Raw genomic sequence first — 24,242 nt, forward strand, 5'->3', positions numbered from 1 at the left:
AAGAGACATTACTTTGCCAACAAAGGTCCGTCTAGTCAAGGCTATGATTTTTCCAGTAGTCATGTATGGATGTGATAGTTGGACACTAAAGAAAGCTGAGTGCTGAAGAATTGATGCTTTTGAACTGTGGTGTTGGAGAAGACTCTTGAGAGTCCCTTGGACTGAAAGGAGATCCAACCAGTCAATCCTAAAGGAGATCAGTCCTGGGTGTTCATTGGAAGGACTGATGTTGAAGCTGAAACTTCAATACTTTGGCCACCTGATCCGAAGAGCTGACTCATTGGAAAAGACCCTGATGCTGGGAAAGATTGAAGGCAGGAGGAGAAGGGGAGGACAGAGGATGAGATGGTTGGATGGCATCACCGACACAATGGGCATGGGTTTGGGTAGACTCCGAGAGTTGGTGATGGACAGGGAGGCCTGGTGCACTGTGCTTCATGGGGTCCCAAAGAGTCGGACACGACTGGGCGACTGAACTGAACTGATAAGTCATTCTATATCTCTAAACTCCCTGCTTCACAGAAACTATGACACTAGCTTCTGCTTGGACTCCTCTGGTGACAGGGAGCTCACTACCTTACAAAGTAGTCAAACATAACTGAACTGCGCTGGAAAAATTAATTTGTCTGCATATTGAACCAAGAGCTGCACACTGTAACTTCTACCCATTGGTCTGAATTCTCCAGAGCAAAATGGGGAAAAAACAAAACCCTTTCCCTCCTTTGTGTAGCAACTTTTCATTTCTCTGAAAACTGTTTCTAACTTTGAAATGCAAACGATGTATGGGGAGAAATGCAGATGATGTGCCGTGCAAATTATTTTTCAGTGCATTGTTATAAAGATACATTCTGCCTACCTCACCCCAAATACGCCATTCTTCTAAATGCAGATGCTAAATTCCAGACAAGCAGCACTGGTATTGATCTGCACGATTTTGCAAAGACAGAAGTTATTGTATAAAAATATCTTGAAGGAAACAGCAGGGTTTTTCGGAAAGAGCACTTCAGTAAAACTCAAAAGTCTTATAAGTGGCTGGTAGCCTGTCTTGCACTCCAACTACCTGTGTATCCTTGGGCAAGTCACTTAACCCCTCCCTCTGAACCCCATTTCTGATCTGTAAAATGTGACGGAACCTACCTCACAGAGATGCAGTGAGGATCAAATGCTGTCCTGTTCGTAAAGCTTCTAGCCCAAGCCTGACACAGAACTAATTCTTATTACAGACTAGCTCCGGGGCTCAGCAAGCCCAGCATCTCATTCGATGCGCTCGGCGCTCTTGCACCAGCGGGATTCCCCTTCCAAAGCAGAGTCTGCGCTCTGGGCTCGACTGAGGCTCCCTGGTCGCTCGCGCTTTTCTCTCCTTCTCCAAGATGGCGGCGGTCGGCGGCGCTGAGGCGGGATCCGGGCGAGCCTAGTGAAGGTAGCGGCGAGCGGAGCCCCCACGAGGCCGAGCTAGGCCCCCACCCCCAGGCGGCAGCGGCCCCGCCCCGCCGCCACCCGCCGCCTCGGGCCGCGACACCGCCCCGAGAGCGCCCCGGGCCCCTCGCGGCCTAGCCCAGGGGCCGAGCCGGGGACTGGAGTAGCGGCCGCAGTCCGCCCCCGGGAAGGGGCTGGAGCGGGCCGAAGGAGGAAGGCGGGCGGGAGCTGTTCAAATGGGGAAGGCGGGAAAGTGCGGGCCGGGAGGGGGCGTGCGGCCGCCCCGGGGGCCCGCGGGCCGAGGCCGCCCCTCCCCCTGCCCGGCCGTCTCCGCCCTCGGGGGCGCCTAGAGCCGCCGGGACGCGGGAACCCGGGTCGCGGCCGCCTTGCGGCTCAGGACCCGGGACACGGTCCCTGGGCTGTCAAGGGGCAAGGGAGCCGGGGTGACGGGAGGGCTGGGGCGCGGCTGGCAGGAATGGATGCGACGAGCTTTCTTTTTTTTTCCCCTCTTCGCCCAGCTTTGTTGAACTAGCTGTTGCTGCAAAACTGCCAAGAGAATCCCGTTGGTTTGCCGTGGGGACCACAAAAATGGTGGTCTTGGGGGCTCTTTGTAGCAATAACCTGTGTGGTATGTAATCATTGCGTGCGACCCAGTTTGAACGTGCCTTCCTTAGTGGGATCTGCTCCATCCAGACCCATTTTAAACCCAAAGCTGTTTACTTGTAGGTTTCACTTAATTTTTCTATCGGGCAGAAGAGGAGAACCATCTTATCTCTCTGCTACCTGATGGCTAAGTTGGTGGCTGATTATATTACCCCATAGCAGAATTTAAAAAAAACAACCACTGAATCTAGAGTAGAGCCTGTTGATTGGATAAGGCTTGTCAAAATTTGTACCGCTGGGTTTTTTTGGAAATGTGTGTTGTCAGCAGATCTGTGTGGTGGTCGTGGTTCCGCTCAATTGCACCCCAATGAGAGGATTCAATCCCCACCCCTGGCTGTCGGGATCTCTGCAGTTTCCAGAGCTGGCAGGGGCTGTGAGTGCTGCATAGGTAGGTTCGTGGAGAAGGGAGTGGCAAGAATTACCAGGCTCTGGGTTCTGAGATTGGAGGAAATCTGGGCGAAAATGAGAAGGCATCCCCTGCTCCTATCCTCAAAGTAACAACAGCAGCAATTCAGAAACTGGCAACAGCTGTATGTGCATCTTCCTTTTCCTGCACCGACTGGCAGCTTGAGTTCCTGAAAGAAGGGCTGGAAGAAGAGAACGTGGAATCTTGAAAATCTTGAAAAAGGCTTGCCTCCTGAACTGGACCCGCGCCTCAGGATTTCGCTTACTGCCCGGGTTTCCGAGGCTTACTTTGTCTTTTTCAAAACACACTTACATTTTGGGATGAAGAAGCTTGCTAGTGAATGCTGGGGCTGAGATGACCTCAAAACACCATCTTCTGAAACTTTTTTTTCCAAAGTACTTTTAATTTGGGCTTTCAAAATAACAAAGTACTATGTCTGATGATTTCCCCTTTTTTCCTGATTGCTTTGATAACTCCGAAAGCAAAGCCTAAACATCACCATATACTTACCTACAAGTGGAAGAGTAGCGCTGTCTCCTTTTTTCATCTCTTGAAGAGAAGTCCACAAGTTTGATAATTCTCACCTTCCAAAAGTACACATGTTTCATGATGACATATTTCTTACTTCCACAAACAACATAAATAATGAACTTTTACTTCTGTTGTCATTTCTTAACCCACTGAGAGGAACATAATTGTAAAATTATCCTACCTTTTGAAGTTGACAGTTTTGAATTCTACACACACCAAAATTTATGGAGTTCCGGAGAATGAGCTTTAAACATCGAAATGAGTTTTTACATTTGCCAACATTTAATGTAATTATGGCCTCTGTTTTCTAATGTGAATATCCAGCCTAATATTTTTCAATTTCATTAATCCTCACAATCTGCTGCCTAAGCCTGGACTCTGAATTTATCATGGATAATGTTCAAGACCTGGAAAGAACATCAGGAGAGTTATCTTATATAAATGTTGCCCTAACTTTGCCTTTCCTCCACACTGTTGCTTGAGACTTCTTTATCTGGTTTCATCTTCCTTCTATGAGTCAGCATCCAAAACTAACCCCTGGGCTGCAATAATATCCTCACTTGAAAGAACCTACAAGTTCAGGGTCCATCAGTCTGCCCAAGCTGTGAGTGAGTGAGACCATTGTATCTAATTTTAGTTTTCTAAGTTCTTGACCGTCCCAGTTCTTTACTGAGTTGGACTTGCCTTCAGGCCCCGTTCATTTTTTACTATAGGTTGTTTAATCTTGTAATTTATAAATGCTCCTCCTGTGTCTTTAGAATAATAGTAGCAGACCTGATTGTAATACAAAATGCCAACACCAGCACACGTTTTCTGTGCTGTTCTGTGCCTCTGAGGATCAGCTCCTAATTTTCTGTTCCCTTGTACAGTTTTTTCATCCACTGGTTGTTTTTCAAAGCAGTTAAGAGACCATGAGTGCCTTTTCATAGTCCAGTAAGTGACATCATTGTTTTCTTTCTGGAGCTGTCTTCAGAACTACTTACTCCTATTCTGACTGTTAGTTGTTCAGCTCTGTTTTATGTTAGTTTTGATATTTCCAAAGGGAAGGCCTGGTTATAAGTCTCAGGACCTGCCTTCACTTCATACAGTAGAGCATTTTGTTCTTGATCACAGATTGGTGGCCGCATTGGCGTTGAATATTTCAGATTTTTTTGCCCATTATTTCTCAAAGGTTCTTAGCCAGAATCCATTTGGCATGGAAAACATTTAACTTGAGGTCACAAGTTGTGCTATTTCTTGGCATTATCAGCCTATGAAAATGAATGGGGTCCATATACTCTTCTAATAAACTTACTATGCTTTAGTGCCAGTGAGCAGATATTCTGTTTTTAAATGAATGGATGTAATTCCCTATGATGATGCTTCTCCTCTGACCCCTCCTGGAGTTGCACCATGTGGGTGGACAGGGGGCAACAGTAATTTCTATTTGAGAAAGTTTAACGCTTAGTATTGGAACATGGAAAGCTGGCTATATTATGAATTTCTACATGATACCCAACCTCATATCCCCATAATTTCCTGTGAAAAGCCCTTTGAGTAAGCAGTTCTCCAATTATTTGTAAAAAGAACCAAGTTCATTTCATTTTTCCACTTCACTCAAGCCTCTCTTACCTTGACCAAGTCCATTCTTCTTTCCATTCCTTAGGGAAGTGGAGAAATGCTTTTTCACATTTCTGAATGTTACTTGTAAATCGTTCCTGGTAATACTTCTTTTTCTATTTTCAACATAAACTTATCTGTGCATTGCATCTTATCTGACTTGTGCAAGTAGGTCTTTTTTCTTTTGGTTTATTTTAAATGTAACTCTTAGGAAAGTTGCCCTTGTTCATTCATCTTTTCTTTCCTAAAAGTTGCATACTTCACAATTACCTGTACCTTCCTCAAAGGGATTGTCAATATCTCGTTGAAGTGTCCTTCAGCATTTCTAAACCCCACTGTCGTTACGAAGGTAAAATATAAGTAAATAATCAGATCAACTTTTAAGCATTTCACTAACAGAATGAAGACATTTTCAATATATTTAGTATATAAAATTTAAACTTCCTGCAAAAACTTTTCCTGCAGGAATTGTGACATTGCCTGTCCTAAAAATATTTGAAGAACCTTACCTTCCAGTGCAGTTTATGGCTTGTCATCTTCACAGTCAAAATGGACATATAAAGTTGAATGCCAAAAAAGTAATGTTAACGAATTTAAAGCAGTATTTAGAACACTTAAATTTTAACAGTTCTTCAAATTAGTGAATATCTTAATAATGATAAAAATTCCATCACCAGTGGACAGGTGGCAATTCCTCCTTATTTTCACCTGTGAAAGTGAAAGTTGTTCAGTCGTGTCCGACTCTTTGCGATCCCATGGACTATACACTCCGTGGAATTTTCCAAGCCAGAATACTGGAGTGGGTAGCCCTTCCCTTCTCCTAGGGATCTTCCTAACCCAGGTCTCCTGAGTTACAGGCAGATTCTTTACCAGCTGAGCCACAAGGGAAGCCCATTTTCACCTGTAGCCTTTAAGAAAGGCTTGATGGCATTAAAGCTGTTTTATGGGCAACTAATATAAGAAGTGTGCCTACTTTTACACTTCTGTGATTTTGAGCAAATTCAAAGAGCCCAACAAAATACACACCAAAAAATTATGCTCTCAAGATCTTTACTATCCCTGTCATCATTTCTGCTTAAACTGCAATACAACAGATTTTAGCCTGTCACCAGTTCAACCAGTAGGATGTTGTGGTCTCAAATGCCTGGCATGATCTGTCTTCCTCTGCATCCTGCTTTGTCTGTGCATTTTGTGACCATAATTGAACCTAACCCTGACTTCATGTCGGCTTTCACCCTGTCTCAGTGTTACTAGGCCTGTTGGCATTTCACAAGTTCTCATGAATTTTTGAAGTTTTTTTTTTTTAATGGGAGGTATTTTATATACTTCCCCAACTGACAGCTTTAATTCATGAATCAAATCGAATTAAGCCTAATGCACTTGCTACAGCTTCATCCCTAGTATATTTACAAACAGAAAGAGGAGGTGGTGACAAGACCCTCCTTTATTCCTTGCTGCCCTTCCAGTCCGCCCTTGGATCACTTCGCATTTCCACCTGGACGGTTGCTTCTCCACAGTGATTTCGCATTACAGGCGGGTTTTCCTTCTTTGTTTCTCAGACCTGGTCCTGTAGACGGGAAGGAGCCTGGACACAGGGACCCCATTCTCAAAGGCCCTGCAGGACCGCCATGGCTTATGATGACTCCGTGAAGAAAGAAGGTATGACCCCTTAACCTGAGAAGCATTCCAAAGAGGGTGTCCTCTTCAATCCTTGCAGCCCATGGACATAGAGACCAGGACTGGCCATCACAGCCTGGACTCCCAAGTGATGACCCAGAGCACTAGTAAAACTTCACATCATCCCCAGACTGGGCCCATGGAAACGCAAACTGGGACAGGGTTCTAACCCGAGAGTCTGAGCCATAAGTCTCTAGTCTATGGGGTGATCCCCAGCAGCACTCGTGGTCCTTGCCAGCTCCAGTGTGCAGGAGCCTGGGGATAGGAACCACACAGTGGACGCCCACAGAGCAGCACAGCACATGAATCCTTATTCTTTTCAGCCTTACCTCTGCAAGTCCGTGTCCACCTGCCAAACCACAACCAAGAAACCATGTTTCAGGACGCACCTTGGGCCTTTGCATAGCATGGAAGCATTGTTTCTTCAGGTCTGATTCTTATTTGCAGCCAACTCGTCAGGACATAATGCTCACCCCCTCGGATCTAGCCCTGTGTTCCAGTGGACTTACCAAATGACATGATTCTAATTCGGAAATGGAGGGACTGTTGCATTTCATGGGTGGTGATGCAGTCGTGACTTACTTGACTTTCTCATTTCCTTTCCCAAATGAACCTGTGCTTCTCAGATTGCTTTGATGGTGATCACAGCTTTGAGGACATAGGGCTAGCTGCTGGCCGAAGCCAACGAGAAAAGAAACGTTCTTACAAAGATTTTTTGAGGGAAGAGGAAGAAATCGCTGCTCAGGTCAGGAATTCTTCCAAGAAGAAATTAAAGGTAAATTCTAAACATTTGAATTAGGAATGTTTAAACTAGTTCATAGCGTGTTTCCTAGTATTCGAAGAAAGATGCTTCTTTGAAAAACGTTTAAAAAGAAAGATAAGCATCATTCACATCTTTTTTTTTTTTTACTATTTCCTGTGTGGTACTTTATTTCCAAAGTCAGAAATCGTCAGAAAACAACATTGGTTCCAAAGTGCCTGTGCCTCATCGTCTTATTCGTTGCTCAGTTCTCCTTCCTCTTGAATTCTAGGACAGTGAGCTTTACTTCTTGGGGACGGACACGCACAGGAAAAAGAGGAAGCACTCCTCCGATGACTACTACTATGGAGGTGAGGCTGGGGAGCGGCAGCAGGCGGGACAGACGCTTCACTGGTTCTTGGAGTCGGGGTAGGGGAGAGAGATCCAGATGTTGCTGACTCAGTGGCCTATTTAACAGGACAGTGGTTCTTGTTCTGAGTGCCGATAAACCAGTGTGAAGGAGGAGAGAGGTGGAGGGCTGGTATTTTGGAGGATTCAGCATAGAAGAACAGTCTTCATTTGTGATACACCAGGTACCAGGTTCCTTCTCCCCCCAATCATCCACTTATCTTGCGCCCATTGTTATTAGCATCCCTCTTGCCATTTGTAGTCCTGGGCCCTCCAGCCTGCGCCTGTGGGTTCCTTCTCACTCCAGCGCATATCCACTCACAAGACCAGCTTTTCTGAGCTATATTATGCACTTAGCTGACGAGACCGACTCTTTGCTAGAATGGATTTGTCCTGAACCCAGAAACAAATGAGGCTTTGTCTTCAGCGTAATCTAAAGTTGTAACTACGCGTAACCCCGCAGCCACAGTCCATCCTTCTGAGCATGCTGTCTTTGGTGGCTTGTGAAGACTCAGTGAAGAAAAACATCTTGAGTGGCAAGAACTGTCTTCAGGGTCAGAGGCAGGATCTACCAAGCCAAGAAGCACGTGGGCATCATCTCTGAATGTTTACAATCAGTTGAAGGGCCTCCCCTCCAGTCATTCCTGTTAGCCTCTTCCTCATCTTAGTTGGGGGTTTTTGGTGAGAGAGGAAACTTGCTAGAAGTTACTCTGCTATAGGGACAATTACTTCTCTTGATTACTTCTAGATATTTCGTCTTTGGAGCCGTCACAGAAGAAAAAGAAAAAGTCCAGCCCACAGTCTGCTGATACAGCTATGGACCTATTGAAAGCAATCACTTCCCCTCTGGCCACAGGGGCCAAACCCTCCAAAAAGATAGGAGAAAAGTCGTCCAGTTCCTCAAGCCATTCGGAGAGTAAGAAGGAACACCACAGGAAGAAAGTCAGCGGAAGCAGTGGGGAGCTGTCCCTGGAGGATGGCAGTTCCCACAAATCCAAAAAAATGAAACCGCTCTACGTGAACACAGAGACACTGACCCTCCGTGAGCCTGACGGCTTAAAGATGAAACTTATCCTCTCGCCCAAGGAGAAGGGGAGCAGCTCCGTTGACGAGGAGTCTTTTCAGTACCCCTCTCAACAAGGGACTGTGAAAAAATCTTCTAAGAAGTCAGCTCGGGATGAGCAGGGTGCTTTACTCCTAGGACACGAGTTACAGAGCTTTCTAAAAACAGCCCGGAAGAAGCACAAGTCATCCTCAGACCCACGTTCATCTCCTGGCCCCGAAGGCTGTGGCTCTGAGGCCTCCCAGTTCCCAGAATCCCACAGTGCTAACCTTGACCTTTCAGGGCTGGAACCTATCCTGGTAGAATCAGACTCCTCCTCTGGCGGGGAGCTAGAGGCTGGGGAGTTAGTGATCGATGATTCTTACCGGGAAATCAAAAAGAAAAAGAAGTCAAAGAAGAGCAAAAAGAAGAAGGACAAGGAGAAGCATAAAGAGAAGCGACACTCCAAGTCCAAGAGGAGTTCGGGGCTTCCCCCTGCTGCGGTGGCAGGAGAGGTCCCCGTGCCGCCTGTCCCCGCTCCCAGCCTCCCGTACGCCGGAGCCCCCACCCCGCCCCCACCGCTTCCCAGCCTCCACACAGACGGGCACAACGAGAAAAAAAAGAAAAGAGAGGAGAAGGACAGAGAGAGAGACCGAGGAGAAAAGGTAAGGCATGTTTTTAAGTATGACGGAGGACAAGAGGTGAAGCAGGTTTTTTCCTTGACCATAGTAAGTGGACTTGGAATTAAGCAGGTGAACCATTGGGAATGTAGCAAGATAAATCCACTGGAACGATGCAAAGTATAAAATAGTGCTGGGCTTCCCTGGTGGCTCACGAAAGAACATTGCAGAATCTCTAGTCCACTTTTTTTTTTTTTAACAGAAGCAACAGTTCTACTGAAATATAAATCTGATGGCTTAGATGGTAAAGAATCTGCATGCAATGCAGGACACCCGGGTTCAATCCCTGGGAACACCCCCTGGAGAAGAGATGGCTACCCACTCCAGTATTCTTGCCTGGAAATCCCACGGACAGAGAAGCCTGGCTGGCTACAGTCCATGGTTTGCAAAGAGTCGGATACGACTGAGCAACTAACACGTTCACTCATAAAATAGTACCAATGGTACAGAAATAGGAGCCATCTTAATTATTCATGGGTTTTCATGAGAAAGTTGTTCTCCCACTGTGCCAAGCATGGGTTTAGAAATACCGAGGTTTTTTTTCTGACTGGCCCTTGGAATTCATAGAAGGAGCCAAACCCAATTTCTTTTACTCAGCAGTGCAGTCTGCCTAAGGCAGTTGAGAGAGATGAAAAGGTATTCATTCTGTGAGTTCATCTTGAAAAACAGATTTTTAAAATTAGAATGACAAAATAAGGTAATGGCTTCCCACTAACTGATATTGGCTATGATGCGGTGTTCTTTTTAGCGTCAGAGATGTGTTCTGTCACCGTGTGAGTGCTTTCTGTGTGCCAAGACCAGTGCTGCCATATGAGTTAAGAGGTGGGAAGAGGAGCAAGGGGCCTATAGCTCTTGATCTCAGGAAGCTCACCATTTACTGAGAAGAAAGGAATAGAAATCAGATGCCTTGGTTTGATTTCTGTCTCACAACTCAAGAAGTTTTCTAACAGTTACAGGTTTCCTTTAAAAGATAAACTTTTTCCCCCCAGTTATCAAAGTAGCATGTTATTTGTCTAGAAACTTAGAAATTCAGAATAGTAGAAAAAAATCTATCATAGTTTTTACCACCCAAGGACAACCATTTTCTTCCTTTCCCCTGCAAAGTTAAATGTCAGGTAAAATCAGAAAAAAAAAGCAACTAAGAAAGAGAAAATCAACTATATTAAGAACATAGGATTGGTGATTTCATTTTGGCCTATAATTGAGGCACAAGTTATTTTCCCCACTAGTAAGATTGCTGTTTAAGAAAATATACAGATCAGAAAGAAAAAAACTGTACCTTCTGATCTAAGGATCATCAAGAACTGGACAAATTCCAGGGCAGGTTTTATTCATTGTTTATTCCAAAATTATTTCACGAAGTGATACATTTCCTGTGTAAGATACTGTTTATTCCAAGAATTTCCACTCTAGTGATACATGCTAATGCCATTAATTAATCTCCTAGTTAAATGTGAGGAAGGCAAGGTGATCACAGAAAGCTTGAAGGAGAAAAAGGTTAATCAGCGGAAGGGCATGGAGGCAGAGAGATGTTTAGGAAGCAGGAGAGCAAAAGAGCTGAACTCCGGTCCTGTGTTTCCAACTCTCTCATAATATTTCTACCTGAACGCCTTGGCTACCTCAGACCGTGTGTCACTCACGAAGCTCATCGCCAGACCCCTAAGCCTGCCTCTCCCCCTCCATCACTTCCTATAATCCTCATGTCCTACCAGTCAACCGAGACTCAAATCTATATGCTTATTATTTTTCTCAGTACTTTATTATGAAGTTTTTCAAGCTAAAAGCATTAAAGAATTATACAGTGAACACCATATGCCACCCATTGAGATTCTGTAGTTAGTATTTGGCCATTTGCTTTGTCATCCATCCATTTATCTTATCTTTGTTAATATATCTTAAAGTAAGTTGTATGTATCATACACTTCACCCCTAGACACTTCAGTTTGCATATCATTAACTTAAGCTCAATATTTGTCTTCTGGGCTTTTATTAGGTAAAATTCACATATGGTAAAAATGCACAAATGTTAAGTATACCGTGTGATGAGTGTTGATATGTTCACACACCTATGTGACCAAACCTCTATCATGATACAGGTACTACCCTCATCACAGATACTCAGAGGTATTTCTCGTACCCATTCTCAGTCAGTCCCACTTTTTCTGATGTTTTTTTCCAACCTTATAGTTCACTTTTACATTTCCCTCCTCTTAAGGATTGAGCCTGATATTCTTCCTTTTTAATAACTTCCACACTTTTATGCCCTCTATCACCACTGCCTCATCTCTCTCAGTACTTAATGTAATAAATAGCCCTCTTTCCATCTCTTCACCCATGCAGTTAATTAGTCTTACACTGATGCCAGAATGAACTTAAGTATCCCTTGATGATGACAGTTGTCTGCTCAACATCCTCAGTGAATTTTTACTGTCTTCATGTTAAACCATAAACTCCAGGGGGACCGAGATCATGTCTGCCTTGCTGTCCACTCTGTCCCTAATACGTAATCTGCAGTCTGGCCCATTGTCGAAAATCAATGAATGCTTGTTGAATGAATAAATATCAAAGTCCAAACCCTTGCCCAAGCATTCATAATGGTGATCTAGCCTGAAGCCTCCCTTTCCAGCTTTACCTGCTAGCAGTCTGATTTGCATGCAACTGTGCAGAAACCAGACTTGCTCCTCACAGTCTGACCTCCACTCCTTGGATTGTATTTTGCAGTGACCTTCTTCCCCTTATTTTTTCTCCTTCACATAGTGAAGCTCTGCTTCCCTTTCAAGACCCAATCAAACGCCACCTCCTCTAAGATATCCTGACCCTCCAGTTATAAGTAACTAATGAATTCCCAGAACACCCTTGCTATGGGCAGTTACTGCACTTATTTTCTTCTTTACATTGGATTTGTCTTTGTGTGTATTCCATTTCCCCTGTTGAAGATGGTAAGCTCCTTGAGGATGTTTTAGCTCCTTAGGGACTCTTTTAGCCACCTACTGTGATAGCTTTCAACTCCTCAATGTCCTTGGTAGGCATTTTGTGACACATGTCAAATGAATGAATATGTGGGTGAAAACAGCATCCAAAATGTAGGTTGTAAACAAATGGTAAAGAATCTCCAATGCAAAGTGAGAGATTTGGCCATGGCACTTTGGGTTCTGAGCAGGGTTTAAATATGCGGTAAATGATAATTTAAGAATAAAATGATGAAGCTATACCTGGTGGCTTAGACCGAGGAGAGACTTGAGGCAAATCACCCAGGAAGTTACTATAGTCAGAGGTCAGTAATGAAAGCCTGTTAGAAATAGAATTGAAGAGACAGATTCAGGAGAGACTCTGAAGGAAAAAGTGACAAGATCTGGCAGCTGGGCTTGGCTCTGGGGAGCCAGAAACATGAGTGAGTACATAGGTGTCCCTTTAGGTTTTGAACCTGGGTGCCTAGGAAGATAAAATTATAATCTCCTCAAGGGTGAGGACTTTTTTATAACTCCCCCAAGTGGTGAGCGGTTGCTAGTGAAAAATGAATTTGAGTTTATAGCAAAAAGTCTTACTATGAATCAGTATTTGATTGTGACTGTCCACAGCTGAAACCTGATTACTCTGAATGTAATTCTTTATTTCTCCAACAGATTATTTATGGGACATACACTGAGTTTTCACTGTGTGTGAAAATTTCCATGGAGCTTGAAAAAAATACAAAATCCTTCCCTGGGCTTTGTTTCAGTATAAAAAAAGAACTATCTGAGGGACTTTCCTGGCGGTCCAGTGGTTAGGACTGAGCACCTCCACTATGGACCACTGCAGGGTCCATAGGTTTGATCCCCGGTTGAAGAACTAAGATCCTGCATGCTACTCGGTGTAGCCAAAAAAAATAGAACTATCTGAAAATTCACCTCAAGATAGAAAGGAAGGCTTCAGGAACAGCTTTCCCTTGGCCTGCAGGAAACACACATGAGGAGCTCACTGTGGAAGTGTGGTAGGCCTCCGTGTGCCCTTTCTACCCTAGGTTCTGTGACCAGGACAGCAGTAACCATGGAGAAGCAAGAAAATGTCTGATTTGGAAGAAGAAGAAAAGTTAGGTGTAGATTCCAAGACAGGAATCTAGAGATTGAGCAGAGCTAAGTGTGTGGTGAAGCTAAGTGGTGAAGAGCAAGGCCATGGAGCCAGCCCCGTGGGCTCCATTCCTGGCTCTGCCACTCAGAAGCTGTGCAGTGCTGGACATGTTGCATAACTCCTCCATCTATAAGTTGGGGGTGAGGATGGACCAACCTGGTAGGGTTGTTAAGGTTCAGTAAGGTGATACATGGAGAGGTGTTTAGGGCCTCTGTATGCCAAGGCCCTCTGGGGCACCAATAGCAAACTCACAGGGGTACCATGGGATTTTTTTCAACATTAAAATTTCAGGAGAAACAGCCATATATGCCATCTGTCAAGTACCTTCTGAACTACTGGAGTGAAGTAATTCTCAGTTTCAACATCTTTTTATACTCCATTTCTTTCCGTAATGCCATATCTTTTCAAAGCTAGGTTTTCAGCGATTGCTGTTATAAAAAGCATATACTCTCTGGTGGTCCAGTGTTGAAGACACCGATTTCTACCATAGGAGGCACAAGTTCAATCCCGGGTTGGGAAACTACGATCCCACATGCCATACAGCTAAAAAAATAAATATGTTTTTTAAACAAGGAAATTAAAAAAAAAAAACAAAACACCTATACCACCTGAAGACCTGCACAGGCACCGTGACCCAACAAAGTTTGGAAGCCCTCGACTTTGCACGGTGTTCGGCAAGCTAGCCAAAGAGCACTCGATACTTACCATTTGTCACTGACAAGTCACCAGTGACGAGTCATCATCTCAGGAGGTTTTCCAGGGAGCACTAGAAAAGTGAGGCCTTTGAGGTTGATGGACCACCTGAAACTTGGGTTAGAAGTTGGGTGCTCGTGGGCATAAACGAAACGTGAGTGGATGAGAGGTCATCAAGCCCAAAGCAGAGTCATGTAACACACACGAAGGCCCTGGAGGGGAAAGACCAGAGAGGCCTAGTAAAGACAGAAGTTCAGGTGTAATGGGAGCGGAAGCCAGGTTGGCAGAGTTCCCATGAGAATGAGAAGTGACATGGGGGGAGCTCTTCCTAAAGAACCATGACTGTCGATACAAATAAGGGAGACTTGACTGTCTCCCTCATGGACACGCTTTCAGTGTGGAGTTTTATCTTGGAGGAGGTTTTTAGCTTTTTTATTCGCTTCTTTGCTTCTTTGTTACTGCATCCTGCTTTCCAAGAGGAAGAGCGAAATCGTGAGGTGGTACCTTGCTGCATCATTTCCCCTTTAAGATCATGCTGTTGGAGTGGGGGTCTTCTGGTTTATATTGGACGAGCAGAATATGGTAGCATTTCCAAGACTCTTTTCCTTTGTGTGTGTGTGGCTGTGCTGGGTCTTCATTGTTTTGTGCAGGCTTTCTCTGGTTGCAGCGAGTGGGGGCTCCCTAGTTGTGATGCTCGGGCTTCTCATCGTGGTGGCTACTCTTGTTTCCAAGCACAGGTTCTAGGCACTCAGGCTTCAGTAGTTGCAGCGTGTGGGTTCAGTAGTTGAGGTGCATGGGCTTAGTTGTGCTGAAACATGTGGAATCTTCCCAGACCAGGGATCAAACCCATGGCACCTGCGTGGGAAGGAGGATTCTTAACCACGGGACCACCAGGGAAGTCCAAAGATACCTTACTTTTGGTTTTACTAAATCAGTAAAACTACCACTTGAAATAAAATCTGTGACATTGCCACTTCAGAGGCATGTCTTCACTTATCTCTCTTTCCAGAGTGATCTCATTTGCTCTAAGTAAATGAAGGCTGGCCTAGTGCCTGGCACGCTCAGACATTGCTGTTGATCTACTAATAAACTAAATTCAGAGAGATAACTAGGCTTGTCTTGTCGTGGTATTACATAAACGAGTCACAATAGCCAGAAGTGGTACCGGTAAGGAGGCACCATCTCTGACGTCCTGCCATGTGCCAGGCTCTCTGAGGCCTTTTTGCACACAGAGGGGTCTTGAGTGTTAGGTATGGTTAGCTCCCTTTCACAGAGGAGGAAGCTGAGAAGACAAGACATGGAGCCAGAATTTTAATAGAGGTTTCTTTAACCCTAATGTTGTACTCTTTCCACTATAGTGCATGCCTTTCCAATACTTAAGATGATTACCCAGTGCCACAGTAAGCCTTCAACAAAGCTAAATGTAGGTCCTAGGGGAACTGAGACTGATACAGTGCGCTGGTGTCTGAGATCAGCCCTATGGAGACAGACAGATGTTGTAATAAAGTGGCTGAAAGCTTGGACTCGAGTTCAGTCATCATTCAGTCATGTCCAAGTCTTTGCGGCTCCATGGACCGTGGCCTGCCAGGCTCCTCTGTCCATGGGATTTCCCAGGCAAGCATACTGGATTGGGTTGCCATTTCCTACTCCAGGGAGGTCTTGTTCTAGTTGCTACTTACTAGACTTGTTCTCTGGAGATGGCTTCCTCACTTCCCTGCTCACTTGTGAAAGGGGCTACTTAGAGTAAATCAGGTGAATGAGTAACATGCTTGGCACAGGGCATGTCTCAATCAAGAGCTTCTGTTACAGCAACTGTTTTCATCCCAAGTTCCTTGGAAGCATAAAATATTCTTGAAAACAAAACTTTTTTTTTTCAGCCACTCATTTCACAAATTAGAATAAGCAAGGGGGTGCTGCTTTTATGGTTTTGTTTCTGTTTTGTTTTCATATTAACACCCACCTTTTAGGAAGCCACCTCTGCAACTAACATCTATTTGGAAAGCAGTTAAGAACCAGAAAGAAAACAGGGTCCCTAAGGAGCAAAAGCAGATGTTACAGAACGAGTTTACAACAGATCCTTGGAACACTTCATGGGCGCTGGGGAAAGGGGAACATCAACTGGAGGTGCATCAAGGGGCCACTGGCCCTATTCTTTTCTGCACAGTCTTAATGAACAAGCACCCAGCCTGCTTCATGTAGAAGCAGATGAGGGAATACAAATGAATGTGCTTTTCACACACAATTCTGACACTTGGTTATGCATAAAATACATATTTATTCTGCACTTACATTGTGCCAGGCCCTGATCAGATACAGTGTCAGCTCTCAAAGAGCTCTCGATGTAGTAAGAGGGGTTGAAAAGTACCCAGTGGATTGAACCTCAGCAGAGATGCATGCCGAGTGCCAAGGAGAGCCTAGGGGTGACCAGGAAGCTTTCAGGGGCAGGCAGCACCAAAACCGAATCTTAAGGCCAGATAGGAATTGACAGGTGGAAAGGAGGAGTGGGCATTCCAGTCAAGGAGTGGAGAATGCGTGTGAAGGCACGAGAGGTGGTAGGGTGTTCAGAGAACCACAGGAAGTCCAGCCAGCCGAAAGGTAAAAACCGTGTGGAAGGCAGGAAGCAGGCGTTAGTAAATTACAGTGGTAATAAGAACTTTGCTATGGAGTTGCTCATACATTCTAAGAACTGCACTAAGTTTTTTAATCTATGGTGTACTGATGAATTTCCACAAGTGCCTAATGAGGTGTAGGTATTTTCATCTCCATTTCACAGAAACAAGCTCAAAAAAGTGAAATAACCTGCCCCTGGATGCATACCTGTTTAGTGGCAGTACAAGGGTTTGACCCCAAGTTTTTATGATGACAGGACACAGAAAGAATGTTTAAATTCTACTCAGTGATGTAATATGAGAGAGAGCAGAATTAGATTCCAATTGAGAAGGGTTAAAACAGAAGCTTTGGTGTGAAAACTTGACTGCTCCGGCACCCTTTCCTTTGGCCAGTACAGATTTAGAGATCTCAGTGAGGTTAGTTCAGAGGAACATCAGATGGTGGCCCTGCCAGTTCCTGGGTAAATGCCTCAAGTATCTGGTTCTCATCTTAAAATGCCAGGAATGATGAAACCTACCTTGTAGGATTGTTGGGAGCGGTAAAAGAGTTTCCACAGGTAAAGCCTTGGTAACTGTCTCCTGCATAGTATTAACATCAGTGAAGAGATTGGGTTCCGTCATCAGCAGAAGAAAGCCAAGTTTATTTAGAAAACTCATAAATTATGTTTTGCCAGATTCCTCTGTCCAGGGGGATTCTCCAGGCAAGAACACTCGAGTGGGTTGCCATGCCTTCTCCAGGGGGATCTTCCCAACCCAGGGATTGAACCCAGTCTCCCGCTTTGCAGGCGGATGCTTTACCGAATGAGCAACCAGGGAAGCTGTTTTGCCTTAAACCCCAGGTATTTTACCCTTTAAAAATAGGTTTTTAAACTAGAGTCCTAGATGGGTTCAAACAGCGATTTTTATCAGACTTTCACAAAGAGTTCTGTGCTCTAAAGGAGTTCAGCATGACTGCTTTATACAACACATTAAGAAATTGCTCTTGGAAGGTCTTGATATTGTGACACATGTCTTCAAACATTTAAAATGAGGTCTGGCTGTAAAATTACAACCTCCTGAGTCATGCTTAAGTGGATTTGTTGTAGTTATTTGCTGCTAGTAATAAACTATCCAAGTTTTTGAAGTATTAACATTTTGTTAAAGGAGAGCCCCCAGTTATTCCAGATGTAACCACTATGAGTCACAAGACTTTGGGGGTAGGGAGAGGGATTGAATATTTGTATAATAAGTGAAAAAAAAAATGGTTTACCAGTTTGTTATTTAGTTGCTAAGTTGTGTCTGACTCTTTGAGACCCCATGGACTGTAGCCTGCCAGGCTCCTTTGTCCATAGGATTTCCCAGGTAAGAACTCTGTAATTGATTGCCATTTCCTTCTCCATTACCAGTTTGGGAGTGGGGGAGAGGTGGTTATTTATTGTAAATAGCAAGTGCTAAACTTGAATATTGAATATTAAAATCCTACTATAAAAATAAAAAGTCTAGGGTATGGGCTTACCTGGGGATCCAATGGTTAAGACTGAGCTTCAGTGCAGGGGGCTCAGGTTCAATCCCTGATGGGGAACTAAGATTCTAACATACTGTGTGGGGCAGCAGAAAAAAATTCTAGGGTGAAATTACTGGCCTTGCACTTAGAATCATATGGAAATATTTTGTTTATCTGGAGATCATCCATTATTTGTTTTATTTCTGACTGTTAATTTAGAAAAAAATGGCTCTGCCCTGGAAAAAAATTTAACCCTCAAGTTTGAATTCCTAACTTTGGATCCTTAGGCTGGAGTTGCATGTTATAACACAAAGGCTAGGTTCTAAGGTCAGCACATAAGGTGAAAATTTAAATCCCTTAGGAAAGCTGAAGGCCAGTAGATGCTCAGTCCAACAGAATGTCAGCCCATTCTTCACCAGATGAAGTCATTGATGTATATTGAGAAGCCATAATTTTATTTTTTAAATTATGTCAGCTCCAACATCAGACTTACCCTTGGGAAGCGAGGTGCACACACTGAGAGAGACATACAGGAACTGTCTGAGGAAAGCAGATTTATGCTTTCTGTCACACTTACTCCAAGGACTGGGTTCTCAGAGCAGAATCACCCAGACTAATCAGTCCATAGCTCCCTCTCTCTCTCATGGCCAAATATAGAACTGTGAACTCATATCTTTCTCTGTAATGCCACTTCATTTTATCTTGAGCCCAATGAAGGGAGATTTGAAAGGAGTAGAATACTTAGCACGTCTGGGGATATGAGGCTGTTACTCAATTAATAAAGGAGATACAGCACCCAGAACTCACTCCTGTACATCTCTGAACAGGACTGGCAGCATCAGAAGAATACTAAAACTAAGACCTTTACTATTTAAATGAAATGTTTAAAGGCCTTGCCACTGTTTTCTTTGATTTAAGATGGATTCACCCTATCCCCCTTCACCAGAATTTCTATTTTTAAGAAAACTCACATTGGCTTTTTGGATGCTACAACTTCTATTGTAAAAAAAGAAAAAAATGGAATAGAAATTAACTTTTCTATTATGGCATCACAAATTATCACAGTATCCATTTGTTAATATCACCTCACTGCCCTATAGATCAGAAGTCCAGCCAGGGCTCCTCTGGGCCCTCTGTTCCGTTTCTCACAAGACTAAGTCCACGTGTTGGCTAGAACTGGGTTCTCGGCTGAGGCTAGATGTCCTCTGCCAGGTTGTTGGCAGCATTCAGTTCCTTTCAGTTGTAGAACTCATGGCAACTTGTCTCCAAGTTCAGGGCCAGCAGGGGAGCGTCTCCCGTTGGGTCTTACCTCTTTTAAGGTCTCACTGAATAATATCTTGGGTCACAAAGAGTCGGACGCAACTGAACTGAACTGGATAACATCAGGCCCACTCAGGATAATCTCTCTTTGATTCACTCGGATTCAATTCGCTTAGGAACCTTAATTACATCTGGACAGGTTCTTAGGAACCTTAATTAATAGCAAAAAAATCCCCTTTTGCCATATAGCATAATACGATCCATGGGAGTGACACCCTCTGGTGTTCACCCGTCCTGCCCATAGTCGGGGGAGGGTGTTTTACAAGGCATGTCCACCAGAGGGGCAGAAATCTTGGGTACCATCTTAGGATCCTGCCTACCATAGAGATAACATGACTGAGTACCTCCTGAAGTGCCAAACTGATGAATTCCCACCTCTGGAAACAGTATTATCCAAGCTCAGTGGTATCATCCAGGTTTTACTTACAGGGAAACTAAAGTCAGATTCTAACCTAGCTATGTCGGCCCCCAAAGCCCAGGATCTTTCTCTTTACCACACTGTGTCTGATAAATCCTGTTAACTTTTCCCTCCCTTTCAATTGACCTGCTTCTCTCCAACACCCCTGACTTGGCCATGGGCCTTCATCCACCCCTCCCGGGTGCTCCTGCAGCAGCCTTCTCACATCCACAGGACTCCCTGCCTCCAGTCCATTCTCCATGGTCATAAATTGCAATCTGACCTAGTGACTTCCTGCTTGAAATAATTGCCTCTTTCAGATAGAACCCTTACTCTTCAATACAGTTTACATGTCATCCATCTCTGAGCACTCCCTGCTTCTCTGGCGTCATCTCCTACCTCCTCTCTGATGAGTATCACCACGCTGAGAGCCTAGAACACTTGTACCACTCTTCACCTGGATAATTCTACCCAGCTTTAGGGTCTAAGTTAAATGTCCTTTCCTCCAGAAAGGAGGACCTTCTTCAACTCCCTGATTAGTGAGGCGGTCCTGTTGCGTATTCCTGTAGCAGCCAGTACTTCCCCTATAATAATGTCACATTGTATTATGATGACACATTTATCTGTCTCCTCTGTTAGATTCTGTGTCTGGTTCTTGGCTGTATTCCCAATGTCTGGCATATAGTGGATGCTCAGTAAATATTAAGAAATGAATGACAGTACTTTGATGGGTTACTTTGTTTCCTTTGCAATCTCCTCCTTGTTAGTCTAGTCTCTGCTTTTCCTTCTTTGCCGCTGAAATACTTTTAATGGCACATGTCAGAAGAGCTATCCACTTCTCCTGTGTTTTATTCAGGATCAAATCATTAGTATAAGGTGAAGCTGAGAAAAGATGGTGGGCCTTCAAACTTTATGTTTCAAAAGTTTTCCATTTTATGCTGCTTGACTGCCTTAGAATAAGATCTGGGCTTCAAAAGCTCATCCTCTTTAACTACTCACTATATCCAGTACAGGTACTCAAAAAATGCAGGTTTATTTTCTACACAATTGAATAAAGTCCTTATGAGAGCTATGAGAGGAACTCCTTTCTTCAGGATGTGGATTGGGATCTAGTGTATTGAGTAAGAGTTGTGATTCATTCTATGAAAGTCATTTTAGTTTTATGTTATAGCTGTAGATAGCCTTGTGAAATAGAGGGCAATAACCTTTCACAGTCTTACAACTTGTCTAAGGAAACATTGTTAAAACTCCTTACAAGTTTTATAATATGGCCAAATGTCAGTCCTATGAATAAGCTGTTTTTAAAAGACTGGTCTGAAATTTTTGAAGGTAAATTTACAACAAACATGCCATAATTTTTATAGCCAAAGAAGTGCTATCTCATTCAGAGCAGGTACTTTGGGAGATGTCTCAGGGTTGTTTCCATTCTTCAAAAATGGTTTCAGAATTCCTTTGGGAATTCAAGTCAGAGCTGTCACACAGCTTTTTTTATTGTCTTAAGTGTTGGCTATGACAAACCTAGACAGCGTATTAAAAAGCAGAGACATCACTTTGCCAACATAGGTCCATATAGTTTAAGCTATGGTTTTTCCAGTAGTCATGTATGGATGTGAGAGTTGGACCATAAAGGAGGCTGAGCTCTGAAGAATTGATGCTTTCGAACCATGACGCTGGAGAAGACTCTTGAGAGTCCTTAGGACAGTAAGGAGATCAAACCAGTCCATCCTAAAGGAAATCAACCCTAAATAGTCATTGAAAGGATTAATGCTGAAGCTGAAGCTTCAGTGGTTTGGCCACTTGATGCAAAGAGCCGACTCATTGGAAAAGACCCTGATGCTGGGAAAGATTGAGGGCAGGAGGAGAAGGGGGTGACAGAGGATGAGATAGTTGAATGGCATCATCGACTCAATGGACTTTGAGCAAACTCCAGGAGATAATGAAGGACAAGGAAACCTGACATGCTGCAGTCCATAGGGTCACAAAGAGTTGGACACAACTGAGCGACTGAACAACAACAAAAGTGTTGCCTAGCCTTTGGTCTTTGAGGATAGCAGTTTTATGAAAACAGTATTAAAAATTAAGTCAGGTGAACCCAAAGTGCGCGATTAGACTTCGTTTTAAACAAGGTGCAGCTCTGAAGTCATGAGACAGGGATGGTGTTGTTTGTTGTTTTGTTTTGGTTGTAAAATATGACTCTTGAGGCAAACAAAAGTTTCCAGCAGCTTTTAAAGCACCAGACATTCATGTCATTATAATAACTTGCAGGACCAGAAAGGACTGTCTTGGAAGGAGGTGGAGGACCAATCATCGTACTCTGATACTTACAAATGAGGTTGTAAGGAAAGCCAGACTGAAAACATCTCAGTATATTAGATAAAAGTTATAACGGGATAATCGTTTATTCTGAAATAGTAACTTTTTCTGTAAGGAAGCAATGTATTTTTTCCCTTGGCCCATAGTGCATAGCCCTAAAGGTCAGGTGCTTGGGTTGTAGCCATTCTGGTGTTAAAACCGGCATAGCTGCAGGACCCAGACAAATCACTATTTTTCTGAGTTTCCTTTTCTTCATCCTCAAAGTGAGGGGGTTGGACAGGTGCTATCTAATGTGCCTTTTCAGGTAGGAAAACTTTTTTCTTCCAAGTTTATGGTTAATTATAAAGTGGAATGCATAGTAATGTATAATACCTTCTGTTTCATATACACTTGGTTGATTTTAAAATCTTGTTTTTCAAAAATCCTGTGTTGCTTTTGGAATTGTCATAATTCAATGAAGCATAAACATACTTCAAGTAGTACAAAGCACTTGGTTGATGTGGAAAAGGTTCACCTTACGTTGAGTACCAAAGAATTGTCCTCGGTTATTTATTTACTTTTCACCTTGGACCACAAGAATGTGAATAATAAAATAACAATAAACTACAAGTGACAGTCAAAGCAGGATCAAGAAAATTTTAACATTAGAAATCAAAGCCAGGGACTTCCCTGGTGACCCAGTGGTGATCCAGTGGTGATCCATTGGATCCACATCCAATGCAGTGGGCGCAGGTTCGACCCCTGGTTGGAGAACGAGGATCCCACGTGCCGCAGAACCAAAAGAACGAAGAAGAAATGAAAACCAGAGGCACAATATGAACGTAAATTTGGTTCTTGATTTTCTAGCCCCAAAGTAAAGGAAAGTTATGTGGTTCTTATTTTAAAGACAAAAAATAGCTACCCCAGGAGAGATAAAGATTTGCTTAGCACTCAATTCTAAAAGAATTAGGTAACATTTGTAGGACGAATGAAGAGCTTTACAAACAATTATCAAGTAGCTGCAACAACCTGAAAAATCTAAAAATCAGCATCTGGTTTTTACCTTCTAAAGGTAAAACTTATACTCATCTCTGAGTCATATGTAACATGGTTTAATAATTATCCTATTTAAGGAAAGCTGGTTGGCAACTTAGGACACTTGAGGAAAAAGTGCAGGTCACTTTTCTGTTTTGTTCTCATAGACACAAAGTTGTTCAACTTGGCTTCTGATTAAGTCTTACCGTGCTCTGTTTTTATGTGGTGCTAGCCAAAAAAGAAGAACATGTCGGCCTACCAAGTGTTCTGCAAGGAGTACCGTGTAACCATTGTGGCTGACCATCCAGGCATAGGTGAGCACATTTCTCATTTTTAGTGTTCTTACTTTCCATGTGTATCGAAGCAAGGCAGTTAATCCAATCAGCAGGCAAAGTTCTTCCCATGGCCTGAAAAGGACACAAATCTCATTTCTCTCCTCAACTGTACAGGTCTCTTTAGATTTTGTCTTAGTACGCCCCGTCCAAAAGCACAGTATATAAACATACAGTTGTTTCTTTCCAAGATTCTATAGTTGACTTTTTCCTTCAGCCGCCTCTTGGGTATGGAGTTAGAGTATAGGGTTGGAGTTGGGTATGGAAATGACATATTACATTGTTCATTATTTGTCTCTGTATCAGAAGTTGGTAAGGTGAGAACACTACACCTCAGCCCTTGGACAAGTCAGGTAACATCTACAAATCTCATCTGCCCGGTGTGTGGACTCGCTTCTCAACCCTCTCACCAGGGCTGCTGTGAGGCACACATGAAGCACCAGAAAAGACTCGGATGTGCTTTATAAAGTGTGAACTTGCTCTACAATGTGGGGAGCACAGTATCACACATCTGAAAGATTGCTTCTGAGCTGCTCTAGGGAAATTCTCCTTTGTTTCTGAGCTCTCAGAAATTTGGTAAAAACCTAACATTTCTTATCAAATTCTACATAACATTTTTTCTTTAACCTAAGTAGATAAGCCATGTTTCATGGGATCATACTAAAAGATACCAATACGATGCTTCAGGCATAAATCCTTAAAGAGTAGATGTGTGAGATTTTGAGCCTGTCTCATAGCGACCCAAACAGCTTCTTCCTTCTATAAAAGACCCAAGGGAAGTTGTGGGGTTTGGTTTGGTTTTCTGAAAGAATC

At 43.5% G+C, this 24,242-nt stretch overlaps 1 protein-coding gene across 5 annotated transcripts in view; it reads left to right on the forward strand.

Annotated features, from left to right (window-relative positions):
* The first annotated feature begins 1,338 nt into the window (after positions 1–1,338).
* HMGXB4 (HMG-box containing 4) overlaps positions 1,339–24,242 on the forward strand; it is a 35,569-nt gene continuing 12,665 nt past the window's right edge. Inside the window, exons 1-6 of one of the 5 annotated variants that reach the window (XM_019961271.2) lie at positions 1,339–1,420; positions 6,919–7,067; positions 7,324–7,402; positions 7,510–7,624; positions 8,188–9,146; positions 23,330–23,411. In XM_019961271.2, the coding sequence (XP_019816830.2) occupies positions 8,256–9,146; positions 23,330–23,411 (973 nt within the window). In that variant the 5' untranslated portion in view covers positions 1,339–1,420; positions 6,919–7,067; positions 7,324–7,402; positions 7,510–7,624; positions 8,188–8,255. Of the gene's footprint in view, positions 1,421–1,934; positions 2,045–6,174; positions 6,275–6,918; positions 7,068–7,323; positions 7,403–7,509; positions 7,625–8,187; positions 9,147–23,329; positions 23,412–24,242 lie in introns of those variants that run through there. The other 4 variants (XM_019961267.2, XM_019961268.2, XM_070789675.1 and 1 more) reach the window with 4 other exon arrangements.

The sequence above is a fragment of the Bos indicus genome, chromosome 5 (genome assembly GCF_029378745.1).
Source record: "Bos indicus isolate NIAB-ARS_2022 breed Sahiwal x Tharparkar chromosome 5, NIAB-ARS_B.indTharparkar_mat_pri_1.0, whole genome shotgun sequence".
Taxonomy (NCBI): Eukaryota; Metazoa; Chordata; class Mammalia; order Artiodactyla; family Bovidae; genus Bos; species Bos indicus.